Source organism: Lepidochelys kempii, chromosome 13 (assembly GCF_965140265.1).
Source record: "Lepidochelys kempii isolate rLepKem1 chromosome 13, rLepKem1.hap2, whole genome shotgun sequence".
Lineage (NCBI taxonomy): Eukaryota > Metazoa > Chordata > Testudines > Cheloniidae > Lepidochelys > Lepidochelys kempii.
This window is the reverse complement of record NC_133268.1, coordinates 1807477-1826335: the sequence shown is the minus strand read 5'-3', so window position 1 is coordinate 1826335 and position 18859 is coordinate 1807477. Positions and strand designations below refer to the sequence as shown.

The 18859-nt window shown below is 50.3% G+C and overlaps 1 protein-coding gene across 2 annotated transcripts in view; it reads left to right on the top strand.

The window, feature by feature from the left end:
- The window catches only part of DNMT3B (DNA methyltransferase 3 beta), a 47354-nt gene that overhangs the window by 10023 nt on the left and 18472 nt on the right, over positions 1–18859 (top strand). For both annotated transcript variants that reach the window (XM_073308759.1, XM_073308758.1), the window contains 9 exons: positions 1917–2064; positions 3307–3413; positions 5974–6114; positions 6470–6661; positions 12486–12644; positions 14064–14171; positions 15780–15921; positions 16996–17127; positions 17791–17835. In XM_073308759.1, the coding sequence (XP_073164860.1) occupies positions 1923–2064; positions 3307–3413; positions 5974–6114; positions 6470–6661; positions 12486–12644; positions 14064–14171; positions 15780–15921; positions 16996–17127; positions 17791–17835 (1168 nt within the window). In that variant the 5' untranslated portion in view covers positions 1917–1922. The remainder of the gene's footprint in view (positions 1–1916; positions 2065–3306; positions 3414–5973; positions 6115–6469; positions 6662–12485; positions 12645–14063; positions 14172–15779; positions 15922–16995; positions 17128–17790; positions 17836–18859) is intronic.

The following is an 18859-nucleotide window of genomic DNA, read 5'->3' as shown; positions in this document are numbered from 1 at the left end:
GCATGCTCTCAGCTCCACCCCCTTTGTGCTCCCTGCAACTTCAGTATGCTAGCACCAATGAAACAAGGAGCAGATGTTGTCCCTGGCTCCTGAATCTCCTCTGGAAAGTGGGACTCACAGGCCTAGTCTGCTGAGGGAGAAGGGAGCGTAAGGGGGCCCTTGAATGTCAGTGCTGGGGGAGAGAACACTTCCACTGCCTCCCTGCCTAGCTTCTCTGGTCACATCTTTCTCTGTCCCATATGGACCACCGTGAAAACAATGCACTAGCCTTGGTTAGGCCAAAGAGGAGAGGAGAGAGTTGGAAGATGCTGAGAATGGATTGGAAGAGGCAGAGGCCTGAGGCAATGTCAGGGTAGGGCTGGAAGTGTATTTTCTGGACTACATCAGCATTAATCCAGCTCCCCACCAATGTGACTGAGAGCAGAATTTGGCCCTCTATTTTTCAGCAGACATATTGTATGGGGTGGCAATGGCTGTCCCCTAGTCAGTTTAAAGCATCCCATAATAAGCTGGATTTTTAACCCCCTTCACACCACCTTCTGCAAAAAAAGACCCGTGCTTTCTGCCATGTTGCCTTCTGCAGCTCACCTCAGGGAGAGGAGGTGCGTGGGCAGTTTGATGAGAATCAGAAACATTTTAAACATTTGAAAAAGCCCCTGCCCTGTTTGGTTCTGTATTTCTGACTTTGTGGTTCATTCTGTCTCCAAAGGAGCTTGGATAAGAATCTCACAATGGCTTTGGTTTGGTTGCCCCTGCTGAGAAGGGCCGGGCAGCATTTTAGTGGGAGATTTATATCTGTTTAACCAGACACTACAACTGCTTGCCAGTGCACAAAGAGAGTTGTTTAAGCTATTGATATTGGTGTAAATGCCAATAAACTGAATGTTTGTAACGGACCTTGTCTTGATGTCAGGTTTTGCAGTTGCCGTAGCTGCCCTCCCAAAGTAGCTGGAGCCGGGCTGCGATTGTGGGGACCTGAGCTGCTAACCTGCTGTATTTCTTTATTTTCTATAGGGTGGGTGGATTTTTGTGCAGAAAGTGTGCTATTGTGTACTTGTTGTCTGGACTCCCCGATAAACTCCTTACATTAGGAATCAAAGTTGTTGCGTTATTTGTTTTTTTTAGAACTAGAATAAACCACGTCTCCTGGGCTGGATTCTGCAGCTCTCGCTCGGTCTTTGTTGCAACCAAGCCCCCTTGGAATTCAGGGGGAGCTGCAGCTGAGTATGATCTGCATGACTTTGTCCCCACTGGCTGTCTGGCTGGTGCATTTTAATATTGCTGCCCCAGCTCATCCTATTGCCCTGAACTACAGGACAAATCCCCTCGCGCATTTCTCAAAGGAAAATAACCAGTCTAGTGGCAATATGGGGACTTGGTTTTCCCTGGTAATATAGGCTTTTTGGAGACATCTCTTTCCTCCAGCTTGACTGGGGACAGCAGCTTGAAATCCGGAACAAGAAATTCCGCTCTAGATTAAGGATGTCCATCCAGTCTGTTAGATTGGTATTTCTCCTCTCATGCGCACCAGGATAAATTGGGAGCAGCTCCACTGAAGTCGCTGGCATGTGAAACTGGCCTGACTTCAGGACTAATGCCTAGACGCGCCGTTCGGATTGTTACCTGGCCCCATGGAGAATGATGTAAGGAGCAACACTGAGCAGAATCAGAGCCGTGTGTGAATCTGAGCAGGACGGGGTACAGAAAGGGACTGATGTAACATTCATTCGCGTCGGTGAATTTCCATTAATGTCCATGGGCATTGGACCAGGCCTTAAGAAAGCCGCTAAGTGGATGTTCAGTTGGGCTGCATTTAGTAGGTTACGCAGCCCAGTTTGTCTTTCTCAGACTTGACTTGGCTGTATTTAGTGAGTGGCTAAATTTCTCCCCTGTTGTACTGCAAATCATTTCCGCAGGCTAGCATGAAAAGAGACAAGTGCCATGGCGATGGGGAGACAGACTGCAGGGCAGAGCTGGTCTTTGTCAATGGAGGCTGCAGTGACCCTGCTGAAGAAGAAGCTTCTTCCCCAGCTCTGGAAGCAAATGGGAGGCTCAATACACAAGGTCAGTCTCCTCTTACTGTACTCGCAGCATGGGCTGGGCTCTGGATTTCCACGGCTGACCTCTTGGGGGTGGTGCTGGGTGCAGTGGAGATCATTGCGTTGGGTGCTGGTATAGGTCGGGCTTCTCTACGGTGGCTCTTATCTTTGTAAGGCTGGATCCTGCTCTCATTGAAGACAAAGGTAGTTTTGCAATTGACTTGAGAGGGAGCAGGACTGGGTCCAAGGTGGGCAGTGAGCAAGCGCAGTAGGGCAGATTCACACGCTGGTATTCGGTGTGCTTGATTTATTTCACTGATGCTGCACAAGTTAATAATAAACCACTGGCATCTTCTGAGCCGTAGAGCACATTGACGAGACATCATAATTAACAATGGCAACACATGTTCCTATTGCAAATTGCCTGGAGCCATGTGACAGGCTTTGCCATCCTGAATCATGTGACCAGCTGTGCTCTGCCTCCCTGAGTCATTTGACTGTGCCACCCTGAGCCAGGCAAGCAACACAGAGGACAAATAAATATGCACAAAAGGAGTTTTGCCAACTCTTGCGATTCTATCAAGAGTCTTGTAATAGTGAATAGATTTCCCCAGTGCCCCAGCTCCTGGAATCGTGTGGTTGGGTCAGACTGTCAGCTTTAATCAAAAAGAGAAAGGAGTAAATTTCTAGCCTGTGTGGCTGTGGAGAAAAGCTTGAAAATACAAAGAGGAAGCGGCAGCGCGGCTTAGGGGGTTGAGCACTGAATTGGGACTCAGGAGACCGGGGTTCCATTCCTGGCTTTGCCGATGACCTTGGGGGAGTTGCTTCTCTTCTGTGCCTCAGTTTCCTCATGTATAAAATGAGGATAATGATACTGACGTCTTCTGTAAAGCGCTTTGAGGTCTGCTGCTGAAAAGCTCTCTCTGAACTGGCAGTTACCATTATTGCACCCTAAAGGCCTAACATTTATCATTTAAAAAATAAAAACCCTTTACAATTTTTAAGGCAATCTCACAATTTGTTGACAGCTGACTGATGATGTTTGAATGCTTGGGGTTCGCAATCCTGCAGAGGTGAGGTCTGAGAATGTCAAAATCTTCAGAGTTGGGCCAGATTTCTTCCCTAGGGTGGGAGGGTCGTGGGTGAGATCTCTCTTTCTCCAAATCAGGACTTGTTGATTTATACCAAATTCCATGCTGTTGTAAGCGGGTCCCATTCCAGAGCAACTGACTGAGGGCAGTATTGCTTTGGACTTTTTTTCCTGTAGAGGCTGTGGACCTACGAATAGTGTCCACTAGGAGCAAGAAGGTTGCCAAGGAAGACCTCGCCAAGGAAAACTTGTCTTGGCCCATGAAGCTCGGCGAGGCTCAGGAGGTCAGTTTTTTCCCTTCGTGGAACATTGTGCTCTGGTTTCCCTGGGCTGTATTCTGTGGTGTCCTTGGGGTTGTCGCAACAAATCTTTTGGTGGCCTTAGAGGCCTTTAGTGGCCTCTGACAAACCTGTCTGCCTGTCCATTGCCTCCTGTGGCCTGGCAGTGAGAGACGCCCCAGGGAAGGTGGGTTGGGAACTCACAGCTGCGTGTGAAGTGCCTGGCTCCCCATGCCCCAGCCAGGCGGAAGTGGGAGAGCTGCCCAGGGGAGTGCCCCGGCAACCGAATGCTGCGGCCGCCTCCATTGACAAGAGCCTCCTCCGGCGCCCTGTACACCAGCCCCACGTCTCCAGGGGCACTGCCTGGAGCCCCCAAGGAGGCTGCACGGTGCAGGGTGCCAATCCCTGTGGTGGCACCAGGGCCGGCGCCAAGGCAGTGCATCTCGCTGCCCTGGGTAACAGCTAGTCAGGAGCAGCAGCCGTGTGCTACTTTGCCCGTGCCCCCAGTCTCTGCCCAGGCTTTTTGGCAGCAAAGAAATTGCTGGTGGCCGCATTTGAGAGACACTGCACGTGTCTGCATGGTGGTTTAACAGCCCATTCGGTGAAACAGGCGCACAGCTCAGCTGGGAAGTGCTGCTGATAACTGCGTGGGCCAAATTCTGTGCTTCTCATTTGTTCTTTACTCCTGTGGCCTGAGGAAGTGCTGCGGGAATTGGCCCTGTGACAAGCCTGGCAGCTTCCTAGATGTATTCAATATGGACCGTGCATTTGATCCAGTCTGGCCCTTGTTGCAGTCTCTGTCGGCAGTTTGGGAGCCAAACTGCTCTAGCTTCTTTCTCAAACCAGAGAAATTCTGAGGGACAGTTTAATCAAAAAGAAAATCAAAAAGCCAAACAGCCTTCAGTTATAGCTGGGTTATCTCCTGTTTATAGAACGAAGAGCGTGTCAACAATGAGACACAGTCAATAATTCCCTCCCCTCTCGCCCCAGGATTTGAGTGTGGTATAGAAGGTGTAAGCTTTATATTCCTTTACAAGGGTACATGGTCTTGTGATCCAAGCGCAAGATCGGAGCTCTAATTCCAGCTCTGCCATGGATGGTGAGACCTTGAGCAAGTCCCTTCCCCTCTCTCCACCTTAGATTCCCTGTCTTTAAAATGTGGGGGGAGTACTTGCCTCGCATGGGAGCTGGGAGGGCTCTTTCACTGGTGCTCTTCAATTGTTTTGAGATCCTTGCGTGGAAGGTGCTATAGAGAAGGCCAAAGCATGGCTGAGAGTGAAAGACTGGAAAGAAGGAACTGGAGCCAGCTTGCAAACCTTTGCCTCCCCCAGACACGAGCTGGGACCTTGCTGCAACTGGGGCTGGTTACTTTTGCCTTTCACTTCCATGTGTCAAACGATGAATTCAAAGGCCTTTCTGGCCTCCAGCATAACTTTGTGTTGACTTTGAAACCCCAAAACTAGAGATCTTCCTGTGAGGACAGACCTTTCGATGGCAGAAGCTCTAAAACAAACTCAGGGGTTAAAATTCTGTCTGCTTGAAGGGCCTGTTCACCCATAGGCCGCTTTGAAGACTTGTTTTATTTTAAAATTCTGTTACCCCAGATGCAGGAAGCCCGCCCGGTTTACAATGTTTCATTGAACATGAGATCTACAAACCACAGGGGAAAAGCTGCCATGGGAGGGAGCCTCTGCAGAATCAGCCTGTGTGTGTATAGGTCTACGAGGGGTAGGGCCTAGGAAGGGACTGCAGAGAGAAAACCTTCTCCCCGAAGTACAGCCCAGCTGCAGACACTGTGTTCCAGAGTCCACAGCATTCAGAATAGCTGCCAAATCTCAGGTCCTTTTTGTTGCATTTTAAACATGTGTGTGGTTACCTCTCTGCCAAGAAATGGTGGTATTAGGAGTAGAGACAGTCAGTGAAACACAATGACCGAAAACAAAAGTTGTCCCTCTAAACAGGGATTCCCTTCTAGGATCTGGGCTGGGCTTTCTTGGGGCAAGGTAACTGCCCCAAGGACAGAATAATGGGTCTCTTGGGGGTGGAATATCAAGTAGTTTAGAGGCACCAGGCCCATGCAATGAGATGCTGAGATACCACATGACAATACACATGGTTATTGTAGCACCGGTTGGCTCTAGTCAAGGTTGGGGCCCCGTTTTGCACTGTTTTCCACAGTGAGAGGTAGTGTCAGGCTGACCGAGCTCTTGCTGAGGTAACAAGGTAGGAGGCAAAAGGGGCCCCGAGAGATGGAGGGATTCACGCCACATCTCCCAGCTGGTTTGTGCTAGAGCTAGGACGAAAACCCAGGCCTCCTGCCCGCCAGCTAGTGCCCTGCCCACTGGACCACGCCCGTTTCGTAGCCTCTGCTGCTGTCACTCCCAATTCCTTCTCCGATGGCTGTTGGCCCTACAAGTAGAATGAAACTGGCCCATGGTCACAGCATGGCCCTTGCGGTGCATTGTGGGAACGCATCAGTACTGATTAAACGTATTCTCTGTGTTGACTCTATGCTGGGGAAAGGGCATGAAGGGTGTAACCAAGGCCTGTCCTCTCTGGGTTCCAGGTGCGACTGCGTGGGGCTGCTGGCTGGGAGAGCAGCCTGAGGCAGAAGCCTCCAGCTCGCATGATATTCCAGGCAGGTCTGAATCTCCACGAGACGAAACTTAAAGAAGAGAATGACCTGGAGTCCCTGGCTCCTGTTCGGGTAGGGCTCTGCCTGGGGCAGGGGACCACACACAGGGAGAGCTTGAATTGGCGAGGGCAGAACTGGAGCCCACGTGGTATGTAGTGTGGCTTCAAGAGCAAAGCTTTATCCTGGTGCCTGTCCAGGGCTCTGGAGGAAGAGGCTGGGGTGAGTCTGGCTCTCTCTGATGCTCAGCCTGGAAATGCGGTGTTTTAGGGCGTTTGGGGGATGCAGTTTGCAGGGATGATGTGACGCAGGATGGGTCTGTGCTGCCTTCCTGGCCCTTCATGCTTTTGTTCTCTCTCTCCTCCCCTCCCCTCTGTTTCCCTCCCTGCCTTCCTCTTCTGGCTTCTCATGCCCTATTCCTTCTCCCCAGTGCTCTAAGAGGAGGACGGGCATGTCTGTCCAGGCGCCCCTGATTGACCTCACTGAAGAGGATTCCAAGGAGTCCTCCCAGGGCAGCCGTACCACGTCTGCCAGCAGCACCCAGGAGGACCAGAACGGATCCCCCGAGCTCGTCGCCGGAGAGCAGAGGAGCAGAGTTGCAGGGGAAGTGGTGGAATACCAGGTAGGGGAGCCCAGTGATGCCAGAGCTGTGGCTGTTCCAGACAAATCATTGTCTTGCACCCAGGAATAGTATTGGGTCCTCACTGAGATCTCGGGACAGCAAAACAGTACCCAGAGCTAGGACAGACTCCCCAGATGGGGCAGGTGTCTCCTGGGTTTTGCAGTCTCAGACCCACCCGGCACGCGATTTGGAATTTCATGGCAACCTCTCTTTCTGCCTGCTGTTTGCCTTTGACTCCTGTGCCCTTGCACATTTCAAGGTTCCTCTTCCAGCCAGGTGGGCAGGAGGCCCGGGGCTCTGTTTAGGTGCTTGGTGGCAGTAAGTGGGCTGAGTCAGCACGAGGTGACTTGCAAGCCCTGCTCCACCCTGGGGTCTGCCGCCCTCGCTGTGCGGTGCTGGCCAGGGAGGGAACCGAGCCGGGATGCTCTGGTTAACCGTTCTGTGGAGCCCGTGCTGTACAATACAGCTGCTCTCCCCCAGCAGAAGCCCTGAGGGCAAGCAGTGGTGCGGAGGTTTAGATGTTCCAAAAGAATCCCTGGTGTGCCATGGGCCAGGCTGAGAGCTGTGCCCCTTGCACACACTGCTGTTTCCAGCAGGAGGTGCCAAAGAGGACGAATTGGTTGCTCCCGTGGGTGAGGGCATCTGTGACGAAGTGGGGATTTTCCCTTGTTAAGTTGTATGTGAGTCTTACTGTTCTGCTTGAATACTGTATGTGCCTCAGTTTCCCTGTGTGCTGCACCAATACCTCAGTGGTGGGAATAGGGGGGTATGACTTTGGCTGAGACCTCTGGGGAAGGTGAGGCTGCTCCAGCTGCCTGCAGACAGGCTATGGCCAGTGCCCTTCGTAACCTGAGACTCAGGAGGGGGATGCAACCAGGTGATGACCAGGTGACTTTTTGCTTGGGAAGCGAGACAAAGGGAAGGAGGAGCAACAGGGGTGTCGGAGGTCGGGTCCCTGGAAGCTGGCAGTCTGCTTGGGGGGACTGGAAGAGGGGGAGTCCAGGGCTTCTGGCCCAGGACTCTCCAAGATGGACTTGGCTGAAAGTCACTGATTTCCGTGTCAGCAAGTTCTGTTCTACGCTGTGTTCCTGTCATCTAATAAACCTTCTGTTTTACTGGCTGGCTGAGAGTCACTGCTGACTGCGGAGTTGGGGTGCAGGATCCTCTGGCTTCCTCGGAAGCCCCGCCCGGGCGGACTCAGTGTGGGAAGCACATGATGTGGAAGGGGATGGTGAATGCTCCAAGGTCAGATCTAGGAAGGTGGAAGCTGTGTAAGCTTCTTGCCCTGGAGACAAGCTGCTCAGAGAGTGGAGGTGCCCCCAGAGTCCTGACTGGCTTCATATGAAGTAGTTCCAGAGCATCGCTCTCTGACAGCGTCCCAGTGCCGGGGCATGGTCAGAGGCTCGCTGGAATTGTGCAGTTGCATTTTGCTACATAATTAGGCACCTAAATGCACACCAAAGCTTAGCCTGAAGATGTGCACATGTGATGCTGCTGCCTCCCCCATCCTACCGGTTAGATTACTGAAGGAATAGGCGTTGGTTTGGATTTGGCTTGTTTGCTTTGTGTTCCGTGCAGGACCAGGATTTGGGGCCCCCATCAGGGTTATTCTTGGTTGTCCACCTCCTTAGTTTCTTTGCCTTTTTCCCCCTCAGACCTTTTCCTTTCTCTTGCCCATGGTCAGGAATGGGGTGGGAGGGCCTGTTGACCAGGCATCACTCTCCCTCCCGGTGATACCTCCTGTGTTAGAGAAGAGACAGGACTCACTGTAAAGGGTAGGAAAGGGATTCTTCAGTGTGCTGCTGGACAGGGGCAGATCTGGTGGTTCCCTCCAGCACCCTGACTGACAAAGAGACTGTGCTGTCCCCACGTGGCACGCCCTGCGTCCTGGCCTAGGCGAGCGACTATACTGCGGACTATACTGCCTAATCACTAGCCAGTAATTATGGGCCTTTCCTGACACAGAGCTGAGAGGGACGGATTGAGCCTGCTCGCTGGGTCTTTTCTCAGACCCAATCCATGCATGTAGGATGCAGTGTCCCCTACAAAGAGCTCTGAGTACCCTCAGCTCCTGTTGTCTGCAGTAAGGGCTAAGGATGCATCTCGCAGGATCAGGCTCTCAGAGGCACGTACACTTGTCCTGTCCTGTTGATGGTTAGATTGAAGCTCAACAATTCAGGACTGTTGGCAGACTGTTTCTTGAAATACTGCTCTAGCCATTGAATGGAAGGTGTTATTTTCACTTGTCACAGACGAGGCCTCGCTCCTGTCTTCTCCTCTCTGTCTGTCTTCACACGCTCTTTGGAGACCGTCAGTCATTAAACACCACGATGTAGTTTCTTTACACTGCTCTTCCTACCACCTTTCTAATTCACAAACCACAGCATTTGTTTCTCATTATCCCCCTGCTGAAGAGAGAAGAGATCTCTTCATCCAGAGACCCTTCTTGGTTCTAATTCCACTAGCCTGCCTGCCTTTCTCCTCAGTACTTCCTTCCACTGCCACCTTCTGCTCTAATGGGATAATTCACCCATTTAGTCCTCCCAAACCCATTCTGATCTGCTCATTAGGCCCATTCAGATCCACTCCGGGGGAATTAATGGGAGTTTAAGTGATCAGAGTGCTGGCCCAGCCATTGGTTCCCAGCACTCTGTCACACCATCAGCGGTCTCTATGTTGATGTCTATCTTTTCATCTCCTTCATGGATGAGAGTTGCACTGGCATGAAGTGGTACGATTCTGTTTGGAATGAACGCACCTCCCTGGAGTCTTTCTACTTTGGTTTTGGCAGCACTAGGGATGCGCTGCCTCAGCTCGTCATAACTGATGCAGGGTCTCTGAAGGTGAAGCCTGAGAGACCCAAACTGACGGGGTGGCTGTGCAGTAAGGCTTACGTGCAGTGGTGTGAAAACTTCGGAACTGTTAAACATTGTGCATTCTGCAACTGAGAGGCACTTTCTCTGTGTGTCTTCAGCAGGATGGTACTCATTGGTGGCTGAGTTATATGCCTGCTTATCTATCAAAGAAAGACCAAACTCATGTCCCAGTTGGGGCACAGAAGTAGCTGGCCTCTACAATCACCTGGCTCTGGATAATATTCTGAGGCTTTCGATCTGGCTCTTTCAGACTGAAGGGTTGAAGTGGTATTATAAGGAACCACTTGATCATTTGAAAGCAGTTAGTCAGGCTCACTCACTGGAAGAACATTCACAAAACATTTGGGTGACTTAAGATCTTGCTTCAGATTACTAGCAGCTTGGACAGCATCAGCTAATGTTGTTGCGCAGCATAGAACAATGGTCGACTTGCCTTGCCCATGCTGTGCATGGAATGAAATTACAGAGCCACAGTGTTTTGCTAATCTTGCCTGTGATTTGCTACTGGAATAGCTTGCAGTTTCTACATCTGAGGGAAGCAGGGCTTTATATCTTTGGAGCAGCTTGACAGGAGATGAGCCTTCTTGTTGTATTGTCTCCAACTAGGTGATAAAACACAGAGTTGTAAGGCGACTGTATTGTTGTAGTGTTACTAGATGGTTTTAATTTAAGATTCATTTTACTCAGGTAGGAAGAAAGGCAGGGCAAGTGATAAACTGCATCCTTAGCAATTAAGCCTTCCACAGATATTCTGTGCAACATGTCGTCCTCGCCACTTGAACTGGTGCCTCCCTTAGATTAGTTGCTCTCTGAAATGTTTCTGTTTTATGGAGTGTCTTGTCTTACTTGTATGTTTTTTTTCAAGCAAGCACGGCAGCAGGACCACTCGCGGAGAACGTGCTTGCTCTGGTGGCTATAGAAGCAGGTGAACATGATGCTCTCTGATCAGATTCAGAGTCTGTTTTCTTCCCTCGATTCAACACACCTCTGGCAAGTGCCATGGTTGACTTGTTTGTGTACTTCTGAAAGCAGCGTCTGTGAGAGAGCATTGGTGGCGCATCACCTAAACTAGAAAACTCACCGCGTAGCCGCTGATACAACTCCCCTCTCCTGCCACCATCAGTACTGGGGGCTTTGGACAGGGGTTTGCATTCTTTTGATTTTTCTTGACAAATAACACATTTTTCAAAGTTTGCGGGGAGTTTTTTTTCTCTTCAGTATAGGCGTTAAGGGGCTTGCATCCTCCATAGCTTCCCGTACTGCAACTCCCCGCAAAGGTAAAATTCCCAGTGTATATTGTGAGCATTCCCACCACCATTTTTCATTTTGTACAAGTATACTGACTTGTGCTAAATTAGATCTATACGTTAGTATCAAAATGGTCATTTTTGTTTAGTGAACTCGTTGAAGCCCAGAGTGAAACTGTGGATTGTCCTCTCTTGCACTAATACTGTGCATAAGTGCCACTGAATTAAAAAGTGAGTTTCTAGAAATTTCAAAGGCTAGTACAGCATGCATAGACAGTTGCACATTAAAACCTCGTACCAGGCAGACTAGGTGTGATGTATGTGCAAGAACTCACAAGTGGAGAAGCATTACATCAGGAATTCACATGTATCTATATCTACCCACTGTGCAGTACAAACTGTAGGGATGCAATCTATGGCTACTGGTGTGCAACCTTCAGTGTGAGACTGATCTGGTCAGCAAATTTCAATTGAAAATATAAAAAAAAAAACTATTCTAATGACTTGTGAAATACTTTGGCAAACTAAGAATATGCAACGTGAAAACAGTTCATGTGAGTATATTGCAAAATGTTGATATTTGTCATTTTTGCAACATGGTAATCAGCATACTCATTCCGGGGGCAGGGGGAACCTTGCACATGCAAAACCAATAAAAATCTTTTAATAGATTGTCGTCTGGTAGCCTTGGCCAAACAACACCGCCACACTGTGGCATTGAAATGAATGTAGACAGTAAAAAGTTGTAGTCATAAGCATGCTGCACGGTTCCTGGAACTATGCAAAAAATGACACTGGCCCAGCCTGGGTTTCCTTGTCCCACCTTGCCCACAAGCTTACAGCACCGCTTGCTGTCCCCATACCTCATCTAAACGCACACACAATAAGCTTTCAAATGATATATGGCGTGGATGACGAGGGCGGGTACATTGAACTCCAAAAATATAGCCCTTTTCGGAGAATTGCTGCATGCCCAATAACACAGCATAATTAGTACCTCTGCGGGGGAAAAGGGCCTCTGCTGGTGAAATGGGTGGAGCTCACTCACCTCGCCAGTTTCCACCAGCTGAGGATGCAGCCAACAGCGTGAAGGTGGTAAGCCTGTGTGTCTCGGCATCAGTGAAACCAGGAGCGCCTGAGACTGGCTTGTTTGAATGCAGAGAAAAGGCTGCTCTGAGTTTTTTTTTTTTTTTTTTTTGCATAGTGCAAGCCAGGACACAAGCAGGAGGGGGCATGCTCGTTGCGTGAGTGCAGGAGGAGGCATGCACTGTATGTTAGTGCCCAGGAGGCATAGCTGCGTGTGAAGTTGCCAACAGAAAAAGCTTTCCCTCATTCTTCTGAAAATCTTACAATACTTCCTATAGACAGTAGCTTAGAACCAAAATTCCCTGTTCCCTGGTGACTTAGGGCCTGAGCCTGGTCTCATTGACATCAAGGGCAGTTTTGTCATTCATCTGGGAGGGAGTAGGAGCTAGCTTTCAGGGCCCAATCCTGTAAATGCTTACACACATGAGTAGCTTGACTCATGTGCGTTGTGTAAAGGTGAGAGAGGTGCAAACAGAATGCTTTGTGTACACATTGCAGCTGGGCAATTTCACGATCACTCGAGGGCGCTTGTTTATTGGCTTCTCTGTGGGCTCCTCCTCCAATGTCTGGCTGGTGTTTTCTGCTGCTGATTTGCATTGCCCTGGTTTTTTTCAGGATGGGAAAGATTTTGGAATTGGGGAGCTCGTGTGGGGGAAGATCAAGGGCTTCTCCTGGTGGCCTGCAATCATCGTCTCCTACAGAGTCACATCCAAACGTCAGGCAATCTCCGGAATGCGCTGGGTGCAATGGTTTGGGGACGGGAAGTTCTCCGAGGTATGTTGAAAGCACAGGGGCTGCAGATGCTCACTGCCCCCCTCCAGCAGTCTTGCTCAGCCTGGGGTAGAGGTCAGGCTGGAGACTCTTGTCTTGCAGATTTCCTTGAAACTCAGGTTGCCGTGTTCTGTGTGACATTTCTCCCGTGCTGCTGCAGAGGCAGCCAGATGGCCAGTAGAGGGTGCCCAAGTCTCGTCGTTGTGATCCCCTCCAGGATCTTATTGCCTTGCCCCTGTTTGCAAAGCCTGGATTGGATTTCTTTGCATGGTTTCATTTTCAAAAACAAAGATTCTGATAAGAACAAAAAGAGAAAATAAGCCCATCTGCAGCAGAAGCGCCAGGAGTGCCCGGAGCAAACCTACAACAACAACGGGAGGGAGAGCTTGTGATTAAGGGACTAGATTTTAGTGTCCGACTTCTCAGGTTATTCAGATTAAAAAGTGGTTCTATGAAAAACACTCTGCCACAGGGGCTGGTTCTCCTTAGCCACACCTGAAAATGTCCAGGTGTAGCTCTCCCACCTCCGACCCATGCAGAATGGGCAGGGGAGTGAGCAGATGGCCATTTGCATCGGAAGTTGCCCATTCTGCACAGGCGAAATGGATGCCCCCAGGAATGTTGTGGGTGATGCTATGGAGGCTGGTTGAAAACGTGGGCTTCAGGGCTCTTTTAGCCTGGTGAGATCCTCTGAGAGCACCTTGGAGCCTAAAGCGTCAGCCATTTATTCCTATGTTCTTTACGCTCTCCCTTCCACTCACCCACTCTCCCCATCGCACGGATCCTCCCTCCAGCAGAGAGAGGCTGAATGAGTCTCCCTCCAGATGCCCATTAACAACTCTGCGCATGTTGGTGTTACTGGAGAGCAATGTGAGCCCTGCCTCCCACTCCCCAGGGACGACGCATGGTGGTTGAGATCACTAGGAGCTAGATGCTGGATCTGAGCAGAGCTTTCTTGGGGGAAACAAACCATGTCACGTAGGCATCTTGTGTGCCCGGATGTTTTGAGAGTAAACAACAAGCTGACTCCGTGTCTGGCTGTTCAAGCACCTTTTGCAAATGCTGCTAATTGCCTTTCTGTTTGTTACAGGTTTCTTCTTCTCTGCAGGACTAAATATTGTAAATATAGATGTGCTCTAGTGTGCCTAAGGCAAGGGACTGGAGCCAAAACACCTGTGCTCTATTCCTGGCTCTGCCATTAATTCACTTTTTAGCCTTGAGCAAGTCTCTCATTTTCCTTGGTGTGGGATGGGGGAGATAATGCAACTTAGTTTCATGGGGATGTTGCAAGACTTAATGTTTATAAAGTTCTTTGAGGTCCTTACATGGAAGGAGCTAGATAAGTGCCTGGTACTTATTATTATTTGTATTTTATTAATAATAATCATATCTGTTATTAAGTATTAATCACTCTCTTACTAGGTTTCAGCAGACAAGCTGGTGGGTCTGGTGGCTTTTAGGCAGCATTTCAACCACTCCACATTTAATAAGCTGGTCTCCTATCGACGAGCCGTACACCATGCCCTGGAGGTAACTGGAGAGCAGTGTTGGGCTTTGTTGCAAGATTGCTCACTCAGCGGGAATCTCTTGGCAATGCAGGGCGGCATAGCATTTCTCAGGGCTCCGGCCTGCATGGGGAGCACTGGGGACATAGGAAGGGAAGTTAGAACCTGCCATATCCCACCCATGCTGAGGCTGTAATTAGTGATCTGCTGCGTGAGGCGCACACTTTGTGTTGCCCAGAGTGACTGAGGCAGCTGGCGCAGGGGCGCAGCTGGTCTGCTCAACATTAATACTGAAGAAACTAAGGAGGGTGAAAGTGCATGGGCCAGGAAACGAGGCCCCTTCACCCCTAAAAACAGCCCTGCTGCCACCCTCCTCTGGGGAGAGCAGGTGATGGAGTCGGGACTCTTGGCTTCCATTCCCTGATCTGTTACTCTCTCACTGCATAAGCTTCGTCAAGACCCTTCCCCTCCGTGCACGGGGAGGTGAGGAGAGTTCCTGCTATCAAGGTGTTGGTTAAGATGTGGGGGGCGCGTTGAGATCCGGGGACGCTGCAAAGGGTCAGTGATTCTACCCAGCTGTTTGGGGTGGGCTCAGTGATGCTCACACCGCTCTCCTGGCACCATGCCGAGGTGCAGACTTGGGGCCGGACTCTGCTCACGTTTATGCTGCGGGGGATCGGAGTAACTGCTGGCTCCACCAGAGTCACGCTGGTCTTGCTGAGTCTGGCTCTGTGTCAGGATCTTTGCTTCTCCTGCAGCATCTCCCCAGTTGCTCAGGGGTGTTATCCAGGGAGCAGTTGCTCCCTGCTGATGATTGATGAGCAGCAGGTCTTGTTGTTGGCACTGGGGCTAAATGCCTCGTGACGCTAATATCTCGTACGTACAGTGGGACCCATTCCACTCCTGGTTACTCACTGCAAACCTGCAGGGACTCCACTGCCTTTGGAATTTGGGCCAGTGGCTCTGGGCTCATTCCTCCTGCTCCTGTCTGGGTTGGGGCTCGCAGACGTGGCTGGTTGCAGGCACGCTCTTCCCAGCTGACTGGGAGGGAAAGCCCCGGAGGAAGCAAGAGAGCCCTCCGGAGCTGGCACACCCACTGCTGGAATGTCTGGCAGCGTTGCCCTCAAGGAAAGGCCTGTTCGTCCCCCACCCCTGGGAGCAGCTGTTGCTGCAGGTGCTGATATGAATGAGCCCAGTGTGCACATATGTTTGGGGAGAGGGCTGGCACAGGAGGCTGCATCCAAGCAAGAAAAGTCAGGCCAGCCATGTCGCCTGGGTTCAGCATTTCAGCCAGAGGCTAGAAGACAGAGAGCCCCCATGATTCTCGCCCTCTCTCCTTGAGTGGTTTCAGAGTAGCAGCCGTGTTAGTCTGTATTTGCAAAAGGAAAAGGAGGACTTGTGGCACCTTAGAGACTAATCAATTTATTTGAGCGTAAGCTCCTAAGAATGAAGTGAGCTGTAGCTCACGAAAGCATATGCTCGAATAAATTGGTTAGTCTCTAAGGTGCCACTAGTACTCCTCTCCTTGAGTGGTTGTTTCCAAGTGAGACCGTCATTGGGATGCCACTGTGAGATGCTTTGACTTGTCATCCGGCTGTGCAGAACATGGTAACTTCTCCTCTCTCTCTGGCAGGTTGCAAGGAGCCGGGCAGGGAAGACGTTCCCAGGCACCACTGGGGAGTCTCTGGAAGAGCAGCTAAAGCCCATGATTGACTGGGCGTTCAGTGGCTTCAAGCCTATGGGATGCAAGGGACTGAAACCACCGAAAACTCCAGGTTTGCTGCTTTTGTGAGCCAGACAGCAGAGCTGGCCTGGTCGGGACTTGTCAATGCACCTGGCCATTTGAATTTGGTTAGCTGCTGCTGACCCCACAGTGTAACCTGCAGTGGGGAATTCATTTGCCTTGGCCAACCTCTTTCCTCCTGTCTGCATCATCATCTGCTGGTCAGGATCCCCTTGGGCCAGAGCTGTCTCTAGTGTAACTCTAGGGGTTGCAGTGGAGTTGTCCCAGGGATGCGTTTGGCCCTGGTTGGGCAGTAGCACAGTGGGTGCCAGTAGACAAAGGTGCCCAGCAGCAGCTTAGCAAAAGGCCAGAGGAAGGACACGAAGCACCTTTCCGTTGGCATAAAAATATTGCTCCAGGAACTAAACTGTTATTTGGTTGTGTTCACCCAGCAGGCAGGGCTTGGGCAGGCACGAGGGGCTCGGGGGACACAGCTTCCTCCTCTATGGAAATATTTTGATGCCCAGCAAAGGCAAAAAGTAAGAATGGCCCTTGAGACGCCTCTCCGAGAGTCATGGCTGGCTGGGAGGGCTCAGTGTGTGAGAAAGAGAGGGGGGTGAACCGTGCCAGGTGCAAAGAAATCTCCCAGCCCTCTCCCCAATCTCCCAATCATCTCCAGCACATGCAGCCCTTTCCCAGGTCTGGCATCGGGATTAACTCTCCTGGCGCACAGCGGGAATGTTGAGGGTCTCATCAGAAGCTCAGACTAAATCCCTGCGTGAAGGACGGGGTGTGGGTGCCGCGTTGCCAGACGCTGTGGGGAACATGGCATCGGGTTGAGCATGTCTTAGCGGAAGAGGCTTCCCACTGAAAGAACATGTAACATGATTCTAGTTCGGGAGCACTCTGGCCTTTGTTTGTCATGGTCCTCGCACTAGACCAGGATAAATTTGGCCACGGGAGTAGGGCACTTATCCTTGGAGTGGATGAGGGAGAAAGAAAGGAGAGAGAGAGAGAGAGAGAAATTCAACACCTTTCTTGGAAGTTCTCAAGACTGTAATGAGCCAGGGTAGTGGGTCAGGACCGAACAGAGTCTGGGAAGCCTGAGGCTGCTCTCCTTTCACAGAGAATGGAGTGGCTCCCCTCAAGAACGGCATTGAAGAGGTCTGTGCCCCTGAACACTGCCCCCCAGCCAAGCGACTAAAGACTAACTTCTGCAACAACAGCAAGGAGCGGGTGGAGGAGGACCAGAGCAGAGGTAATGCGGGAGATGGGGGGGCGTGGCACCAAGGGTGGGTGTCACAATTCAGCAAAAACTTAGGCATAGAAAGCACCAAAGAGAAACCCCTCTGGGACGGTGATAGGCTGTGACTCCCTCCCAGGCAGCACTGAACGAATGACGGTTTTTTGGTGTAACACCAGAAATGTGGGAGCTGGAGTATTTGTCTAGCTGTGTCAGTACCGTATCCACACCTCTGCACACCCACATAACCTGTATACGCCCCCGCTACACACAGCCCTTATCTGCACATACCCTAATCTGCACATAGACACGTGTAGCATGACAGCCGAATCTAGGCACGGCCATTCACGCACTTCCTCATTTTGCCTGCTAATATACGGATACAGAACGTTTTCTGCCAAAATGTATTTAACTGTATTGTCCCCCACGTTCATTTGGGACTGTCTGGACTGTTTCAGAGCAGTGAACCACTGGAGTAAAGCTCCTAAAAGGACACACAGTCTGTATAAGATAAGTACATAATATGTGAATATATACTCCTTCGTGTGAATATGCAATATTGCTATAGTGGTTTAAATTAAGGAACTCGAGTGCTATTAAATAGGCTATATGTAAAGTTTGCTACATAAAATCGTTTAAGGACTGAGCACATTTTCCTTTTGTTTTTTATTTGTAAAGAGCAAATGGTTTCTGAAGTCACAAACAACAACAGGAGCCTTGAAGGTAATTAGTTTCCTTTTTCTCTCCGTCAAAAGTCAGTGGCTAAGTCAGGTGCTTGGATACGGTCTCAGATGAAAGATAATTTGTCTTCCCTGTTTAATTCCACCGTGTGGAATTATTGGGAAGTTCTCCAGATTGCTGGAGAGGTGACCATCCTTCCCTCAGGCTGAAATGCAGGAGGGCCAGTCACTACGCAAACTTCATTTACAGCCCTGACCCTGCAAACAGTTACCCATGTGTTTAACTTCAGACGCTGGGAGCAGTGCCTTGGAGTTCGCTGAGGCTGCTGTCAATGTACAAAGTGAAGCATGTGTGTATCCTTGCAGGACTGGGTCCTGACTCCTCTCAGGAGAGTCTACGGGGTAGATAGACCTTTCGCTGGCCCTCTGTACTTACAGGGGTAAATTTCAGTCTAAGAGATCAGTCTGCTGGTTAAAAGTTAAGGGTCAAATGCAAGTTGGTCAGAAATTGGTTTGTTCTTGGAATTCCGCTATACCTAAACATGTTGACAAAATGAGATGGGGCGAAGGGCCGTATAATGGTCGACGGAAAATGGAGACAATGAGGCGGGGGCTGGAATATAATTATTCCAGTATTCAGTGGGATGCAGCAAAGGGGAGAAGTAGCCTATCTTTATGGACCGTATCGGGGGGTTGCCGTGTTAGTCTGTATCCTCAAAAACAACAAGGAGTCCGGTGGCAAAGTGGTTTTTTATCCACAAAAGCTTATGCCCAAATAAATCTGTTAGTCTTTAAGGTACCACCGGACTCCTTGTTGTTTTTGTGGACAGTGTTTCCTTACAAACTAGGCAAAACTGAAACTCCGGAAGGGACAGGAGTGTAGTGAGACAAGGCCCAGTCGGGAATGGTGGTAGCAATTTAAGGACGGCTGGGTTCTAGTCTGCTCTGCCACTGACTCAGAACTGACTTTCACTCTCTGTGCCTCTTTGCAAAGTACTAATGATCATACCTATGTCACAGAGGTGGTGGTTGGCTCTTAAGATGCTTCATTCTGCAGACTAGCAGGT